The sequence below is a fragment of the Oryza sativa genome, chromosome 9 (assembly GCF_034140825.1).
Source record: "Oryza sativa Japonica Group chromosome 9, ASM3414082v1".
In the NCBI taxonomy this organism is placed as follows: Eukaryota; Viridiplantae; Streptophyta; class Magnoliopsida; order Poales; family Poaceae; genus Oryza; species Oryza sativa.
In genome coordinates, this window is record NC_089043.1 from 15,340,725 (window position 1) to 15,358,607 (window position 17,883).

Here is a 17,883-nt window from a genome sequence, read left to right on the forward strand (position 1 = left end):
AACACCCCCCTTAAGGCCTTGTTCTGTTGAGAGAGTGATTGGATGGAATTAAAGGGGATTAATTCCACTCTTTCAATCTCCCTCAATTCCTTTGTGAGTGGGATTAACCAAACAAGACCTGAATGGCTAAAAAGGTAAGAAGTGATTAGTATTCAGTTAGAAGGTAAAAGAAATTGTTTGTTTCTAGAATTTGTTAAAAGTTTGAAATATATAGTCTCTTTGTTTTCTTATTTAAATTCAAATGTGAGGCCGCTAACACGTACAAATATTGAGTTGTGTTTATCATCTGCTTCCTCCCTCTCTGTTTTAACTAACCAACGCCAAATAAAAGGAAATGGAGGGAGTCGTTTAAAAAAAAGGCTCATAAGAAAAGAAGGATGAGCAATTTTCTTATAGATATGCTTACAGGCGTCCGTTTTAGAAGACAATGAATTTCATGAAACAGGAAAGCGATCAAATTTATCCTGGTTATAACTATTGCGGCTAGGTTTAAACATTAGCTTATTAAAACAGTTAAACAGATATTCGGAAGTAAATATAAAGAGAATACTTACAGTCTCTAGGGAACGTCATTGGATCATCATGGGAGATGAGAGCATAGATCTCGTACGCGTTAAGCATCGGTGGCAGCTTGGACTCAGCAGTGGGCTCAAGAGTGATGGTGTACACTCCACCGGGAGCTTTGTACCATTGGCTGTTGCTAAGGACACCATTGTCTAGGTAAGGTGGGCTTACCTGATATGACCCTAGCTCGTTGAAAGAAACATTGAATTGTCGGAGCTGGCTGTTCTGAAAGTCCGCAAAGTGCATGAAAACCTTGTACTCAATGGGGGCACTATTTTCCCATTTAATTCTAAGAGATGACTTGTTGGCCGCCTCAACGGCGGTCTGCATAACAGGGGAAGGCACGCTGAACATGGAATTATTCTTGATGGTCGACGCAGTTGAAAGGTTCTTACACGTCGGGTCAGGTGCTATCTGCCCCCACCAGTGCCGGTCATATCGATCGTAAGGGTAACTGGATATATATGTCAAAGGTAAAGAGAAATAGTAAGTTTTGTAAAACTATAAAAAACTGAATTTGGTATTTGCTATATATATACTCGTTGTGTCTCAAAATGTAGTTATTTTTGGCCTTTAAATTTCATCTTAAAACATAGCTATTTGCTATTTCTTCTTCCCACGTTTAATTAATTCACATAATTCAACTTATATTCAATGTTCGCCTAGACCTCGTCTAGATGCTAGACGACGGGTTATCGTATAGTTTAGGGCCTAAACTGTGAATTAGACGGTCAAAGACCGTTTGACCGTCTAGTCGGTCAAAGACGGTTCTAAACTATCTAGACTACACAATTAGACAACATTTAGACGAGTGTAAACCGTAAACCTATCGTTTAGACTATGGTCTAGGCAATAGGCCAATGCATTTTTTGTGTGGCTGAAGCTGAAACTTTGAGCCTCGACGAAAGCCCTTATGGTTTATGGTTTTATCCCATTACATACTGTTCTCCTCTACTCTAAGCCAATCACTGTAACGAAGTCACATTGTCTCTCCTCTGCTAGTCGTTACAGTGGACCTTGCTCCCACCTCTCTCCAGCCCACAGCTTTACTCGAGTGGCAGCACCTATCATAGCACGGCTAGTTCTCTAATATTCTATGAAAAATATTAAGCATATTTACATGTGTGCCAAGAAAAATATGCCGATAATATAGTGTACGGTATATCGTCTAGACCATCTAGACTGGCTAGACTCTAGACCATGGGTCATTGTCCGTCTATCGTCTAGCGTCTAGATGAACATTGCTTATATTATCGACCAATAGCAATTCCATTTAATTGGACCTACTTTTTAAATACTTGTGCTTTGCTTCAGAAATGTTAATTTATATTTTAGAATAGATGGGACATGTGGATACTTTTAAAAATACATACTATAATATACCTTAAAGTGGAAATGTCTGAGCCCACGTTTTTCCTTGAAATCATGCGCATGGACTGTTTGGCGTTGATGACCGGATAGAGCTCGCTGCTGAGTCTCCTCAGCACCACCGACGACGCAAATGGCGTGCCACGGCCGGTGTTCAGCAGGCACACCGGCACCCAGCTTGCCCATGCCACGAACAATGCCTCGTGGAACTCGTTCCAGGGATCTTTTACGGTGGCCCAGTAATTCACCCCAAGGTAGAGATCGAACTGAATCGTCGACGAGCTGTTCTTGCCATCGTAGTTGCCATAGGCAGATCTCACCCGGACAAGATACTTGGCTCCGGCCACGGTCGGCAGCGCGTAGCAGTTCCGTACGCCGGAGGGAAAGCTCCTCACTGTGGAGTAGGGTCGAAACGTCCCACTCTGGTGCTCAGGGGCTACCATATGGTTCTCCCCGCCATCGACATATTGGCCGTCGGGCTCGTAGACGATGCCGTCATCTGGGTTCTTGTAGCTGCCGTAGTTGGGATCCATGCCACAGTCGATGCTTAGAAAGCCATCTGGTTAGTATATGTATAAACAATCAGATGGACTCTCTGAACTCTGAAGTGTGATATCGAATTCTCAACCTTAATTCTGAACAAGCAAATCGATCTGTATCAGAGAACTAGGAAAGGATCAAAAACAGAAATAACCTTCTTGGCCGACTGCTCCATCAAGTGCTGTGCCGAATAGGAATACAGCAAAGAAAAGCAAAGGCGCCATCGACACCAGCCGACGATGAGCCGAACGCCAATGGCCAGCTAGCTGGTTTCCACATGGATGCATATTGGTGGCTTTTATAGGCAATTGTGCCTGTATGTATCAACGCACACGTTTTCATGCTAAGAGCAGGTATAATAGGACGCTATAAGCCAGCTATAAAAATATTTTAAGGAGATATAAGAGGAGAGATAGGAGCAGCGGGCTATAGATTTGTAGCCAATTACAGCACAAACTCCAAGATACATATGTGTATGATAGGTGGGACCATACATTAATTATATAGTACATATTCATAGGTAACTATGGTATGAATTGACTATTAAATTGACTCTAGATGATTTGGAGTCAATAGTTGGCTCTACTGTTAAACTTGTTCTTATGTCCACATTGCTAATATATATTACTCCCTCTGGACTCCTGTCATGGTCATATGTATTTGATGTTTACTATAAAAAATGCCCGTGTGTTGCAACGGGGTAAAAACGTTTTCTTTATGTTATACATTTTACTCCCTTGGTTTTGGACCGAATGCTTCCTTGGTTTTGGATCCAACGCTCATTCCTTCCTTTCCAGCTTTAGTCCTAGCCCTGTCCGCTACCTCCCTCTGCTCGGCCTACCTCTCTTCGGCTCAGCCCACAAGTGAACCTGTAGGCTCAGCTCGAACAATCACGTGCCTGTACCATAACGGAGCGGATCCTCCCATTAAATCCGGTCCAATCTTTCTCGATCTCCAAAATTTAATCCGGTTGAGCTTGCATAGTCCAGTGTTCGTACGATGATGGAGCCGATCCTCTCCATCAAATCCGGTCGAATCTTTCTCAATCTCCAAAATTGTTGAGGGATTTTAATCTACTCGATCTCCATCTTCCATTTTAATCAAAATCCCCGAAATTGTCAAGGGAAAATGACAAATCCGGTCGAATCTTTCTTGATCTCCAAAATTGTTGAGGGATTTTGATCCACTCGATCTCCCTCTTCCTTTTTAATCCAAATCCCCAAAATTGTTAAGGGAAAATGATGAGAGAGTAGTCAGGAATCTTCTTGATCTCCAAAATTTAATCCGGTTGAGCTTTCTTGATCTCCAAAATTGTTGAGGGATTTGATCCACTCGATCTCCCTCTTACTTTTTAATAAAAATCCCCAAAATTGTTAAGGGAAAATGATGAGAGAGTAGTCGGGAATCTTCTTGATCTCTAAAATTTAATCCGTTCGAGCTCGCATAGTCCCGTGTCTGTATGATGACGGAGCCGATCCTCTCCATCAAATCTGGTTGAATCTTTCTTGATCTCCAAAATTTAGAGGGATTTTGATGCCCTCGATCTCCTTTTTCTATTTTTTTATCGAAATCCCTAAAATTTGTTGAGAGAAAAATGATGAGAGAGTAGTGGGGAATCGGTTTTTGCAATCAATTGGAGAAGAAAACACACAGGAAAGCAAATCAACGTGACCGCGGCGCAGGGTTCGGCACACGAGAAAAACTGCAAAAAAAAGCGACAAAAGAAAGAAAAACGGCGAAAAGAAAATAAAACGGAAAAAAACGAAAAAGAAGGGAAACGGGAAAAAAAGGAGGAAACGGAAACGGAAAAAAAGGAACGGACAGCGAAAAGAAAATAAAACGGAAAAAAGTAAAAAAAAAGAAGAAAGAAACGGACGAAACTTTTACCGGAATCTTTATGAATTTTTTAATTAGGTATAGATATGGTAAGGTTCGGTAGAGCTCTTTAAACATCTCAATGCTCAGTTTTTATTTTTAAAAAATCATGTACATAGATTTCCCATCACAATTAAGTACATTGTAATATTTTGAACTTTATTGGGTTTTTCTAATATAAAATTGACATTCAAAGTTTTAAAATTTTGATTAAACGCAAGATATTTTTGTTGTTGCTGCTACTACGAAATATAGAGTTTGTACTTTGTACAGGTTGCAGAATAGCGTCAACTCCCACCGCCACCACCACTGCCCCCGCTGCTCAGTCAGAACCATACAAACCAGCATGTATCGCAGCCTTACCGCCGCCATCTTAAAAACCATGTGGCGATCTAGTGGTAAGCTCTGGCGGCAGCGAGATGAGGAGGAGATGGTAGCGGCTATGGATTCGGGGGAGGGGAAGGGTTGGAATTCGGAAGTCAGTCTAGGTGGCACACTGATTTCGTTTCTAAGTCCTTGCTAGTTGAACCATGTTGAACCGGTGTGCCATGTTGAGTCATCATTCCGTTGGTAATTAATTAATTCTGAGACAGTTGAACCAACACACTGGTTTTGTTGCTAATTTATTCATTAGACGGTCACCGTCTCGCCATTGATCATAGCTGCAGTTTAATACGCAACTCACTTATACTCCCTCTCTATCTAAAAAAAACTCAACCTAGAGGAGATGTGATCCCACCTAAGACAATGAATCTGGACAAAGGGTAGTCTAGATTCATTGTACTAGGAGGATGTAGCGCCCGTTCCGTCGTGGCGCCTAGCGGGAAAATTATCTCTTAAAAACCCTAATTGCGAAATTTGTTTCCTTGCTTGTTGTCTAGTGTCCGTGCCATCTCAAGATCTCAATCCCCGATCTATCGTCGAGTCCAATTCCAAATCCAAATCCTTCCAAATCAAATCCCTCCGCAAAAGTCTATTTTGCCTCCCCCGGGTTCGATGGGCCGAATTTCTCTCGGCCCATCTCCCCCTCCCTCCCGGCGTCCGCTCTCTCTCTCTCTCTCTCCCCCCTCCCCCTCCGCTCCGCCCGCGCGCCGCGCGCGCGTGCGCGAGCGTCGCGCCGAGCGCCCTCCGCTCCGCCCGCGCGCCGCCCGCGCATGCGCGAGAGTCGCGCCGAGCGCTCCCTACCCCTCCGCTCTGCCCGCGCGCGTGCGCGTGAGCCGCCCGCGCCGAGCCGAGTCCTCCCTCTCCGCTCCCTCGCTGCCGCTTCCCGCGCGCCGTGTTGGCGTGCGCGCGCCCGCGCGGTCGCCGCCCGTTGCTTCCCGCACGCGCGTGCCGTGGTGGCCGACCGCCTGGTCGCCGCCGTCGTCAGCGCCTGCCGCGCCTGTCGCTCGTGTCGCCGCTCCGCTCCACACCGCCCGCCGTCATCGCCGTCGTCATCGCCTCGGCCCCGCCACTCCGCGCGCTAGCCTCCAAGGGGCGGAGGCAGAGCCCCCCCTCCCTCTGTCGCGTCGCCCCCGCTCCCCTCCTCCTTTTCCCAAAGAGGCAAGGGACAAGCCCCCTTTCCCTCCCCCTTTTTCTCCCTTTTTCCCTCTCGCCGGTGTCACCTCCTGTCGCCGTTTTGGCCGCTAGCCGGAGCGCCAGCTCGCCGGCTTGACCGTCCAATGTCGGTTCCCCTCTCCCAAACCGACATTGCCGCCCATTTAAACCCGAGCCCCTCCCCCTCCAATCTCCCTCGTTTTCGCCTCCGTGCCATTGCTGTCGCCCCTGTTCGCCGTCGCCGTTCGTCGTCGTGTGTGTGACCAGAGGAGCCGGTGCACACTAGGACGCGGAAGGGGACTCCGGGCGCTCGTCTTCCTCCTCTTTCCCGGCCCGAGGCCGGAGAGATTACTCCCGCGCCGTCGGCCTCTCGTCACTACGCCCGCCCGCACGGTAGTGCCTCCCTCCGTTCTTCCTCCTCGCTCCATCTCCCCCCCCTTAGTTTTCGGTGGTAGCACGAGTAGCCTCCCCGTAGCTAGCCGGCGCCGCCCCGACCGTTGCCGTCACTCGCCATGTGCTCGCTGCCGTCGCCGCCCGAGCTCGGAAGCGCCGCTCGTCGCCGGCCACGCTCGGCGTAGTTCTGCCCAATCCGACGCTAGCATCGGATTCCCGTAGCCGCGTAGATGCTCTCGCCGCCGGGAATTGGCCCCTCGTGACCTCGTCTCCGTTTTCCTCTTCTCCCGCCGCCGGTTGCCGCCGCCGCGATTCGCCGCCGTCAAGCTCCCTCCGGCGAATCCGAGACATTGGCTCGTCTCCCCTCGTCACGTGCAACCACCCGGAGTGCTCGCTTTTGCCTGTATCGCCATGGTTTGCTCCGTCGCTCGCCGCTGTCGACCGCCGTCCGTTCCGGCTGGCGTCGTCGTCTACCTCCTGCCGGCCCGCGTGGCAGCCACGTAGGCGCCACGTCGGCGCCAGCTCAGCCTAGACCGGGTCGAGCCGACCTCGGTCAGTCCCTCCCCGTGTGCGCGTTCCACCGCGAGCCGTGAGGCTGCGCGTGGGCCTGCCGCACCCGCGTCCACCGCGAACCGCGCGCGTGCACCGCGTCCTTCCCCCACCCTAGCGCCGCGCCGCGTGCTCCCTCCGCACGGTGAGCCGAGCCGCTGACAAGCGGGTCCCACCCGGGACCGCGCGTGGTGAGCCCGGTCCACCGGCCCTCTCTCTCCTCCCCTCCCCCGCGCGCGCGCTTGGGCCGTCTTGGGCCGGCCGGCCCATTTAGCTCGGCCGGACCGCCCCATCTCTCTCGGGCCGCGCCCTAGCCGCCCGAGGAAAAGTCTAATTTCCATCCCTCTTTTCGTTTCTTTTCTTTTCTTTTTCAAAAAGGATTTAATTAAATCATTTTTCCTTTAGACCAAAAATCTAATAAACTTAGAAATTCAATATCTTCCCAACCGTAAATCCGTTTGATTCCGTTCAACTTCCAAAATTCCTCAAATCTCGAGATCTATCTAATGGCACGCTTAGAGGTCATTTTAGGGCTTTATTTTCGCCGTTTGTTGAGTTGTCCCGTTTCGCGTGTAGTTTCGGAGCCCGAAGACCCGCAGCGCGAGGATTTCGAGGATCAAGCTCCAGAAGTCGAGCAAGGCAAGCCACCTTTGAACATCTTGAACCTATATTTGAAATTTAATTATATTGCTTGCAAAATATTATGCATTGATAGGATCGCACTTAATCTGTTGTCCCGTCTGCAAGGCAGATTGGCGGACCTACCTAATTTTGTTGCATTTGATCCTTCCTTTGTTAATTGCTATACCATGTCCCCTTGTAACCATCTAGTTGCGTCTCGATATTCGTGCACCCTGCGCGAGTATCGACGGACGCCTTCAAACTTAAAATCTGAGTAACAACTTGGGTAAAACTTGGGTTTTACAAAAAGACTTGGAAAACCCGACACCTGGGTCGGTGCTTGCGAACTAAATGAATTTCCAAAACCGCGGACCGGGGAACGTACCGGGTGTACGGTTTTCCGCTCTTGCACTTAAGAACCGTTTCCTTGGAATTTCATCCAAACATAAGATAAGTACGACCACATGGGTGGAATGGGACATCCCTGGCTGAGTAACTAGCTTATCAGGGGAGCCTTGATGCCGAGAGACATGTGGATTCGCCGGGGTGGTGTCGGGGAGGACCCCTGGGCTTCCTAGCACAGTATGGTCTGGGACCTAACCTGTTGTTGGTCTGGGACCCCTCTCGTAGGCATATGGTAAACCTGTGTCGGCTTTGGAAATGCCTTGTCATGAAAGCTTGGAGGTCTCCCGACGTGGCTGATCCCCACGGGCTGGGTGATCCGGGTTAGTAATGTCGTGTGGGTAAAGTGTACCCCCTCTACAGAGGTCAACAAACTGTTCGAACAGCCGTGCCCACGGTCATGGGCGGATGTGAGGTGATTCCTAGCGTAGTTTTGTTTGACTACTGCTTGTGAAATTGCGGTTGTGAAAAGGGGTTCGATGTTTGAAAAAATTCCGTAGCTGATGGAATCAGCTAGGCCCGGGTGGCCGTTTGAAAGTTGATTGGCCCGGGTGGCCGTTTGAAAAGTTGCTGGCCCGGGTGGCCGTTTAAAGAGCTGTTGGCCGGGTGCCAACCTTGTTTCAAAATCTAAAGACTGATACATTGCACATACTCCGACCGGACGAGACGCACTGTCTCATCCGTGTCGTTTGAGAAGCACTCACTTAGTTGTTTCAGGAAAGAGTTCAAATAAAATCAATTGCAAAAACACCAGCCTCTCCTTGAAGCCTGCATTAAACACTTATTTCCCCTGGCTTGCTGAGTACTCCCGTACTCACCCTTGCTCTATATAAATAATCCCCCCAGTTGCTGAAGAAGATGAAGCGGATCCTGCTGACGAGGAGTTCTTCCAGGAGCAAGCCGGCTACGATGAGTTTTAGGGTTTCGGCCTAATCCCCAAGTCGCGCCTGTGATGTTTGGTCCTAGTCCTGGCTTCCGCTTTCCTTTTGTAATGCAGTTGTGAGCTCGGGGTCTGTCCGCAACCCAACATGACTGTACTCCTACTCTATAATAAAGAGACCTCTGTTGCAGTGATATTCTGTCTTCCTGTGATACCAGCACTGTTTCCTGGGACTGGTATCGATTAACAGGTTAATTTGGAGCGTCACGGGCTAGTTCCAGTCGGGACTAGTTCGGGGCGTGACAGAGGACGGGGTTGAGTTTTTTTTTTGGATGGAGAGAGTACTTGAAAACAGGAACATAGTAAATTCAGCTAATCCATTGACACATTGTCTATTCTAAGACAAGAAAAAAGAGTAACTGAAGAATAGTACTCTTTCTATTGTTCATTTCCTATGAATCTTTCTTCGTTCACTTCATTGAAAAGATATTGTGCATTTACCAAATTTTCTGTCATAGATAGTCTAGTCAAGCTAGCTTACTAATGCCAAGAACTACTACTCAGCAAAACCTATCATTACTAATACACGGCTATATGATATACTTATTATTCTATTTCTGTATTTACTCATATTCCAGATTCGTAAAGCTATACTTTAGAGAAAGAAAGATTCTAGGGCCACTTGCCCATAAGAATAACACCGAACTTAACTACCTATAATTGTTCCAACTGCCCATGTGTACTAACCCCCCGAAATCACTTTCCCTACTGCTACGTTGAAATGAAAATGCCCGCCTCCAATCCGCTTAGTTAGACCAGACTCTCAGACATATGATTGTTGAGTTAGCCAAGTGAGGGGTTCGTTCAGCCCGTCAATAAAGCTATTCTCGGTATAGAAATAGATAAGAAGAGCTCCAATTAGGGGCAGGCGCAATAAGGAAGGTAATCGATTGACGAGACCCATCAAATAGTAATCAGATTGTAAGAAAGAAGTTCTGAAAGTTTTAGGTTAGGGGCCTACTTGCTATTAAGAGAGTTCACCTTGTAGATTTAGCAGAGGGGGTGAGAAATGAATTGTACAAGCAATAGCATGTACAAAGTTAGGTTGATCAACCTAAAAGAAAAAATAAAGCGGTTTTTTTCTTTCTATAGAGAAGTGACTGCGCTAGAGATGCTTATTAAAGGTTTGCTTGGTGGCTTCCCTGCTTAACAGGCCTTCCTTGTTGATTGGCTTGGTCGGCTAGTTCCCGGAAATCGCTTCCTCTAAGTCTTAAATAGTAGAACCTACCCAATCATTGCCTATGAATTAGACAAGGTGAAAGAAAGAGGCATTGGCGATAACAACGTCACTATTAGCCGTCTCCCTAATACGCATCCGTTGTCTCGTCAAGCTAATTGTGTTTTACTAGAGGAAGAGTGCACAACCGGTGTACATGGTTCTGGCACAACCAGGTACAGACACCTCAATAATAAAACTGATGGGGAAAATCCACCACCGAATCGCATTTCAAAAAACAAAAACAAATAATTCAAAAATGGTTGACAAAAAACTGAATCAAAATCACGCTACATCCAGTGTAAACAATAATATTCCTAAACTTGATAATATGGTTCATAAATTTCGTACAGTATTACTATATGGTGATAACAAGCTAAAGGAAGTTGTTAGAGAAAAGGTGGGAGCGTGTGGTAGATAACGATCTGGAGATCGATCATGGAAATTTTGACAGTAAACAGTTGTTTGATGCTGTACAACAGTTTAGAACGGATAAGTGAAAGTATAACTCCAAATATTGGACACCGCCCAAAGCCAAACGGAAGCTAGGGGTGGAAGATATGCAGAAACTCTACTCCTTTTACGATAAAGCGTATAAAACATATTTAAAAAAGGATTGAAAAATCAAGGTATTTGAATACCTAAAGGAACAATATATTGAACTAAAAAGAAAAATGAAGAAGAGTTTGAAACAAAAGATTTGGAAACTGTTCAAAGAAATGTTCAAAGAATGACCATATATATGGATAGTAATATATTTGAGAATATTAGACAGTTAGGGGGCTTGTTTTTTCGTAAGGGTGATCTTACAGCCAAGGAGTTTATTCTTGATTGGTTAAAAGGGAAAGATCATGAAATAAATTATCAAATCATTAAAGCTATGGTGGCGTCATACTTGGAAACCATTACAATATGGGTGTTAAGCAAGCTCTTTAATTTTTTGCTTTGGAAGAAGAGAGTGTGAGTCTTGCTACGTTGATAGAACTACTTGATAAACATGTAATGTACCAATTGTGCCACTTTTATCATGCCAATTAATGTATATTAGGCAGGTAGCCATATTTTAAAATTGAGGGAGTAGGAATTTTTCTTCAGATAATTAACTTTGTTTTGACATTTGCTCAAAAGAAGTTACAACCAATTATTACAGAGAGTGTAGATTTGACATTTGCTCAAAAAAAGTTACAGAGAGTGTAGATTTGACATTTGCTGAAAAGAAGTTACAACCAATTATTACAGAGAGTATAGATCATAGATTTTGACTTATATTATCATACTTGACTAAAAATAAGAAAACCACTTCAATAGTGAAAATTTTCTTTTTGTGTGAAGCAAGGACCAAAGCGCGGTCTGGACAAACGCTCTAATATTTTATTCCAAAAGGCCAAATATAAAATCTTCTTAGGATTTGCATCCTAAAAAAAATCCTCCACAAATCATTTTTCCAAAGGGATCCTGAGTAGTATTATTACTGATCATCCAGCATCATTCATGTTCGTGCTATAAATTTTAATTAATATACAAATTTACTAATTTCATAATCCAAAATTATTTAGTCCTGGGGTACATTGACATCACACAATATCACCCAAAAATTGGGAAGTGGATAAAATCAATAGTTTAGGGTTGAGTAGCCATGCATGGTTTAAAAGTTCCTGTTTGTTTTCCAAAATAACTTGCTAACAACTCACCACATAACTGTAAGAAGCTAATAGTCACAATATTTGAGTAAACGGTGGAGGAGGGGATACAACATCGCCTAGATATTAAGTGCTAAAAAAGCTTCCACACCAGGTTGAGGAGAAGGTAGGGAAAGAGATCGACGAGGAGCCTACCGGTCTCCAGGTCATGGTCGTCGTCGCCATCGCTGTTCTGGCCAAAGTTCTGTTCGACGGATGAAGAGTACATATGGCCAAATGTTGCCTGATCTGTGTAATGAAAGGGACGATCTGATAATCACTGAAATCCAATTTATGTTAGTTGCAGGCTGACTTTCATTTTCCACAAATATTATAAACCGGTCACCATCATGTGTATAGCTAGACTTGCACACTGTTTTCGTCATATGTTTGGACATGAAAGCTTATAAAATCGTCAAATGTTTTCAAATTTGTCATATGTTTGGACCCTAATAAATTATAATCCAGAGAATGACGATATCCTACTAACTTATCAAATATTTTCAAATTTAGCTAGTTGAGACATTGAAAACAACGTTATTTTAGATGTTCAGTCAAAACGTTATTGTAGTTGTCAGCCTATGTAATCCATAACCATCGTTCTTAATGTAGAACATATTAGAACTGTATCGACTGTGTATACATAAGAATTTGATGTGTAAATTCAACCTTAACAAGTATATATGCAATTTGGAAAAAGGGCTAAATGTGTCATTTCTAAAATTTTATCTCCAATTGAGCTGAAATGTTAAAATAATAATGTCTATAGTTTTCTTTAACAAATTGTCACAAAACCTGACTGTTAAGTCGGACCCCTAATTAGCTCTGGTCTATAGGCTCACTACTGGAGAGGGGGAGACTCCCTAGTGCCTTAATACACATAGCAACACTGGGAAAAAGAACTCGGTAATTAAACTTGCTTTCCCAGTGGCTCACCGGGTAAACTTGGCTTGGCAGTGATTCAGAATTGCCGTGCATGGTTGGTGTGTGTCCCAAGTGCAAATAATATGCAACATCAAAAAAAATTAGTGAGCACTTCTAGGAACTCCGTAACACTGTCACCGTGCCATCGATCAAGTTGAATGTAACTGAAAACAGGAAACGGTAGCAGAACGGAAAACGGCAGAAGCGGAACAGAAAACGGCAGAGTTACATAGCGGCGGTAGAACACCCGGGAATTTTTCTTAGCTTACAGAGTGCGCATGTTACCGTGTTACTGCATGCCACACCCAGCAAACGTTCCATCATTACGTAGTGCTCTTTGGAACTAGCACACTCAGACACTCAGTAAGAGCTGGAGATTTACGTTGAGCCATCCGGTAACCTTACATTCCCACACAGTACCATTCCCGCGTGTTCAGTTAATTTAACAAGCCCGGCATTTTGATATACATGGGGCAATTTAATACAATTTTGCTAATTCATCTATATTGTTTTGTTCTGTGTTATTGATTGTGCTATGTTATTTGGACGATGGTATTCTTCTGTAACTATAATATAAGAGATGTGATTTTGAAATACATCATGTGAAATTATTATCATGAGTACTAGTTTGTGACGAACATTTTACTTCGCAAATGATTTAATTAATAGACTTGGTTTGATAATATGTGTGGATGTTGGTGTGAGTGCGTGTAACCAATATAGGTCATATTGTGATATCTGTGCTCAGAAATGATTATTTTGTTCGATTGTGTGCAGGTGACTTGAGGTCAGGCTTAATCAATAGCGAGGACCGGGACTATGCTCAGGAGTAGAGGTCTGATATGGTCGAGATACCTTGTGAGAAGGTAACTAGAGTCAGAATTTTTGGAGGTCAATTTCGGCCAACGGTGGAATTAAGACTAGACTTAGGGAGGAGTTACGATCCAGACGATTAAGGATATCGGGTGAAGAAGTTGAATACGAGATGGTAGACGGTGGATGAATACCATGTAGAAGAGATCTTCATAACGGGCTTTACGATGTGTGCGTGCAAGCGTCAGTGTTAGTGAAGGAAATTGGTCGAACAAAACAAAACGGAGGAAGAGTATATGGCGCTACAGCACATGTGGTACAGTAGCAACATGTATGAATGCGTTCGATGCACATGGGCTTGGGTCAGCTCGTGTGTGTGCAGTTGCTTAGGCATGTTGCCCATGGAGCAGCAAGCTCAGTTGGTGGGCTCGGTGATGGCTACTGGAAGTAGTTGGGCTCGTGAGTGTCGGCCCATGTGGAGGGGTCACGGCCCACGAGCGTAAGCCAGCAGGACAAAAAAGGATGTGGAGAGGATTTCTGTACGGCGCGTTGGAGACTGAGAGGGACATGTGTCTAGCGTGGATTGGAGCGCATACGTGAGGAGTTCTATCCGGTTTGGATCTTCTATGGCCGACTGCAGTCCAAGGAGAAAAGGAGAAAAAAAATAGATAAGGGAATATTAGTAAATTGTAATTTGATTTGGATTATGAGGGATTGAGTCCTATTGTGAATAAGAGTTCTATACCTACTTTGTGTAGTAGATTTTAGAAGTATATCGACTTTTAGAATAAAAAAATAGGATTTGCTTCGAGATTTAATTCCTAGTTCATGAGTTGAGAGAAGAGTGCTATAGATGCACTTTGTAAACACATATTGATGTAATGAAGTTGATCTATTTTCAATAGTATCGTCGATACGTGTTTTTCTGAATCCCGACAATTTGATTGGAGTTTATTGGGTGGTCTAACCGGCGGCGAGAAGGCAGAAGAGGGAGGCAGCGGTCCAACTGGCCGGACGACACCGGTCAGACCGGCAACAAGGTTGCGGTCAGTCCGGTGTGCACAAGTTGGTCAGACCGGCTACGCCGATGACTTCATCAAGTTGATGTTCCAACCATCGATCACCTCCCTTTTGGTTGGTTTGGTTTTTGTATTCGATCCTACACATCAACTATCCTGTTCAATTAATCAATCTGATAACAATGTAACCTTAAACTTGCCCAAGCCAATCTCAAACATAGCTAGAACAGAGTTGAGTGAATATTACTTCTTATGAGCACATCCTTGGGCAACCAAGAGACCATGCATCAAGAGAAAAGGTTTAGACGAATAGTGTCCAGGCAGTTTGACAGCACCTCCGACAATTAACAATGGCCAATTGGCTTGAATACCCTGGGAATGCATTGACAAGGTATGTATAAACAAGGTATTAATTCTCACAAAGCAATTGAGCAAAGATACAATCTATGGAAATTGAAACCAATAAGGTAATATGAACTGGTGCTGTGTGCATACTCTCTTCATTCTTCATGATTTTCTAGGTTTGTTACAAAGTTCATGTATAGCTACATTGATTAAAGATGACAAGAGGATGAAAAACACTACCAGGACATAATATACAACCCAATTAGATAATTGACCTGGCCAATGATCCTGATCGGATCCAGTGCGTCGGGTGCTACGAGCGTCGGAGCTCGAGAGCTATCCGCCAGGTAGAGAATGAAATGGAGAGCTATCCGCTAGTAGAGAATGAAAATCACGTATTTGCACACCGATATCGTACTGTGTAATAGAGTAACGTATAGTATCAAAATTGTTAGGAAAAACGTCTTTAATTTTTACAATAGTAGAGACAGGGAAGAGATTGAGATTTGTATTCACCCTCCGCCCCCCCACCCCCCCCTAAAAAAAAAGCTCATGTCTGCGCCACTGGTCGGATCCATCTGCCGTGGATACACCATCAGGACCACATCCGATCCGGGCAACGTCTCATGCACCATGCCATCATTACTGAGCCAATAGACCAACCGCCTATAGTCGCTACCAACACCGCCTCAGCACTCCATCGGACCACCACGGCCACCGTTCATCGCCACCGAGGATGTTAAGCACAGGGACTGAGCAACCGTCAATAGCGGCGAAGGATATGATACAACCTTCTAGAAAGCATCAAGCCGGTGAACCACCGTAACCAGCACTAGCCGTTATCATGGTTTGCATTCTTGAAATGTGGGTTTTTACTGGAGGGAACTGAAATCACCGAAATTTTGGTATTCTTTTAGTCAAAAATATTTGAAAATTTGATAAATTGAATGAATTTAAATAAACTTTGACTAAATTCACAAAAAGTTAGAAAAAACCGAAATTTCAGAAATTTTGTTCTGAAATTATAATCACTGGCCGCTATGCGTGCACCATATGGCTCACAGTGTCAATGTCGCACCACTCCCTGCGTCGGTACGTAATGCCATAGGCTGATATTCTCTCCCGCCCTCCGAACCCAACGGCGCACAACCAGCCGCCGGGCTAGCGCCGAACACCGTGGCCGCGTGCCACCCCGAACTAGGCCCGAAGACAACGAGGACGTGCACGGCGAGGAGGACCACCGTTCCCAGGGGCGAAGCTACACAAGCTGATGGGGGTGCAGATGAACCCCCTGTATTTCTGTTTTTAGTGCTTGATGTTATGTTTTTGCTACATGTGCACCCCCTCATCTCAGTTATGTGCAACCCCAACGACCGGCCAGAGCGTGGCGGAATGAGCGCACGAGCCTACTGCTCTATTATTTTGTTTTTTCGGTTTTACTGATCATGTCTATCGCCAATACTACATGCTTATATTGATGGGATAGAGGCAAGGGCATGCATATAACTTGCTCATCTCATTTCTTCAATTTGTCTGATTTCTTCACATCAAACCTTAAAGTTTAAATATAAAATTCAATTTTAGTTATTATTTTAATGTTTCTAGATAGTAATTTAGGATTTAAATAATTATACCGTTTCACTAGGATTTAGGAAAATGTAGTAGTATTGCAGATCGATCCTAAGTACTAATATTTCAATTAGAAGGGTTATGGCACTAGCTCCTTGACTTTTAAATTTTATCACACACCGATATATAGTACTCCCACTTAACTAGTCTATGTGTCTATGTGTGTTAGTTTGAAGCATAAGAGAGACAGAAATCCTTTGTTTACGCATGCTCCCTAAACTGCTACCGATGTGTTTTTCTATTAAAAAATCTATAAAATATTGCTTTAAAATTCATATTAATCAATTTTTATTTTGAAATAATTAATACTCAGTTAATCATACATTAATAACTCACCTCGTTTTACGTATCTTCTCAATTTATTTTTTCATATCCTCTCAAACACACCCTAATATTATTCAATGGTTCAATGTATCTTGCAATATTGAGTATCATTTTTATCGTTCCCACCTTCACTTTACATTTTAATGTAAGAATTTCTAATCATATCTTCATCATGCACTTAGCCATCATCTAGTATAATGTTTAACAATTGATAGTCTATCATTATCTTGTATAGCATGGCTTCAAAATTTCATGTGCTACTACATATACGGTTGAGGTGGTGCACCCCCTCTAATTTGTTCTAGCTTCGCCACTGACCGTTCCAGAAAATAAAACCTACCTCGCAGGAAAAAAAAAAGAAACCTGCAACAACAGTTAGTGAGATGCAATTGAAGTCATCTCAATGAATCATCGTACATTTTCTCGTCCAGGGGAAAATCATTGACAGTGCCCGAGATAGTGAGACCTTGCTCCTTGATTATGGCGTGATGAAACAATTTTCTATAACCATGCCAGCTCAAGCAAGTACACAGCCAAGTCTACGAGGCGGCCATACCATATTATACTCCCTCCGATTGTTAATAGATAACAATATTGATTTTTTAACATCGCATCTGAGCATTCGTCTTATTAAGTTATATAAATGTTATGTATCTTACTGTGACATATTTTATCACTAAAGTTTCTTTAGGTCTGACTTATACTTTAGCATATTACACTATTACTTTATATAAGACGAATAATCAAACGTTATTTTAAATATCATTGGCGTCATCTATTTAAAAAATAAAGGTAGTATGTAGGACAGCACAAGAACATTTCTTATTAATTATTTAACTTCTTAACGTATAATAAAATATCCTTCAGCAACAACCAACAGCTAGCACCTTTTTGTTAGTTTGTGTGGTAACCACATTCAGTACTTATTAAGTGCAAATCATGCGACATTGACCCGGTTTAATTAATTTTGTTCTGTGAATATTGATTTTTTTATTGTTTTTTCATAATTAACGTTTGATGGTGGAAGTTGGACATATATATATCCCGCAAATTAAGCGTTCCAAGGTAAACTAGTGGACTGATTGACTTTTCTAGAATATTAAGAATGTGCTGCCCACGAAGTAGCTAGCCAAAGTATATAATTCA

At 43.8% G+C, this 17,883-nt stretch overlaps 1 protein-coding gene across 1 annotated transcript; it reads right to left on the minus strand.

Moving 5' to 3' along the window:
* Positions 1–416: 416 nt before the first annotated feature.
* On the minus strand, positions 417–2,734 carry LOC4346817 (probable LRR receptor-like serine/threonine-protein kinase At1g51810). Its single transcript, XM_066304343.1, has 3 exons — positions 2,627–2,734; positions 1,948–2,491; positions 417–1,018 (listed from the first exon to the last, which is right to left on the minus strand). The coding sequence occupies exons 1-3, from the start codon at positions 2,694–2,696 to the stop codon at positions 514–516; spliced, it is 1,119 nt and encodes a 372-aa protein (XP_066160440.1). The 5' UTR covers positions 2,697–2,734; the 3' UTR covers positions 417–513.
* Between the last annotated feature and the right edge of the window lie 15,149 nt (positions 2,735–17,883).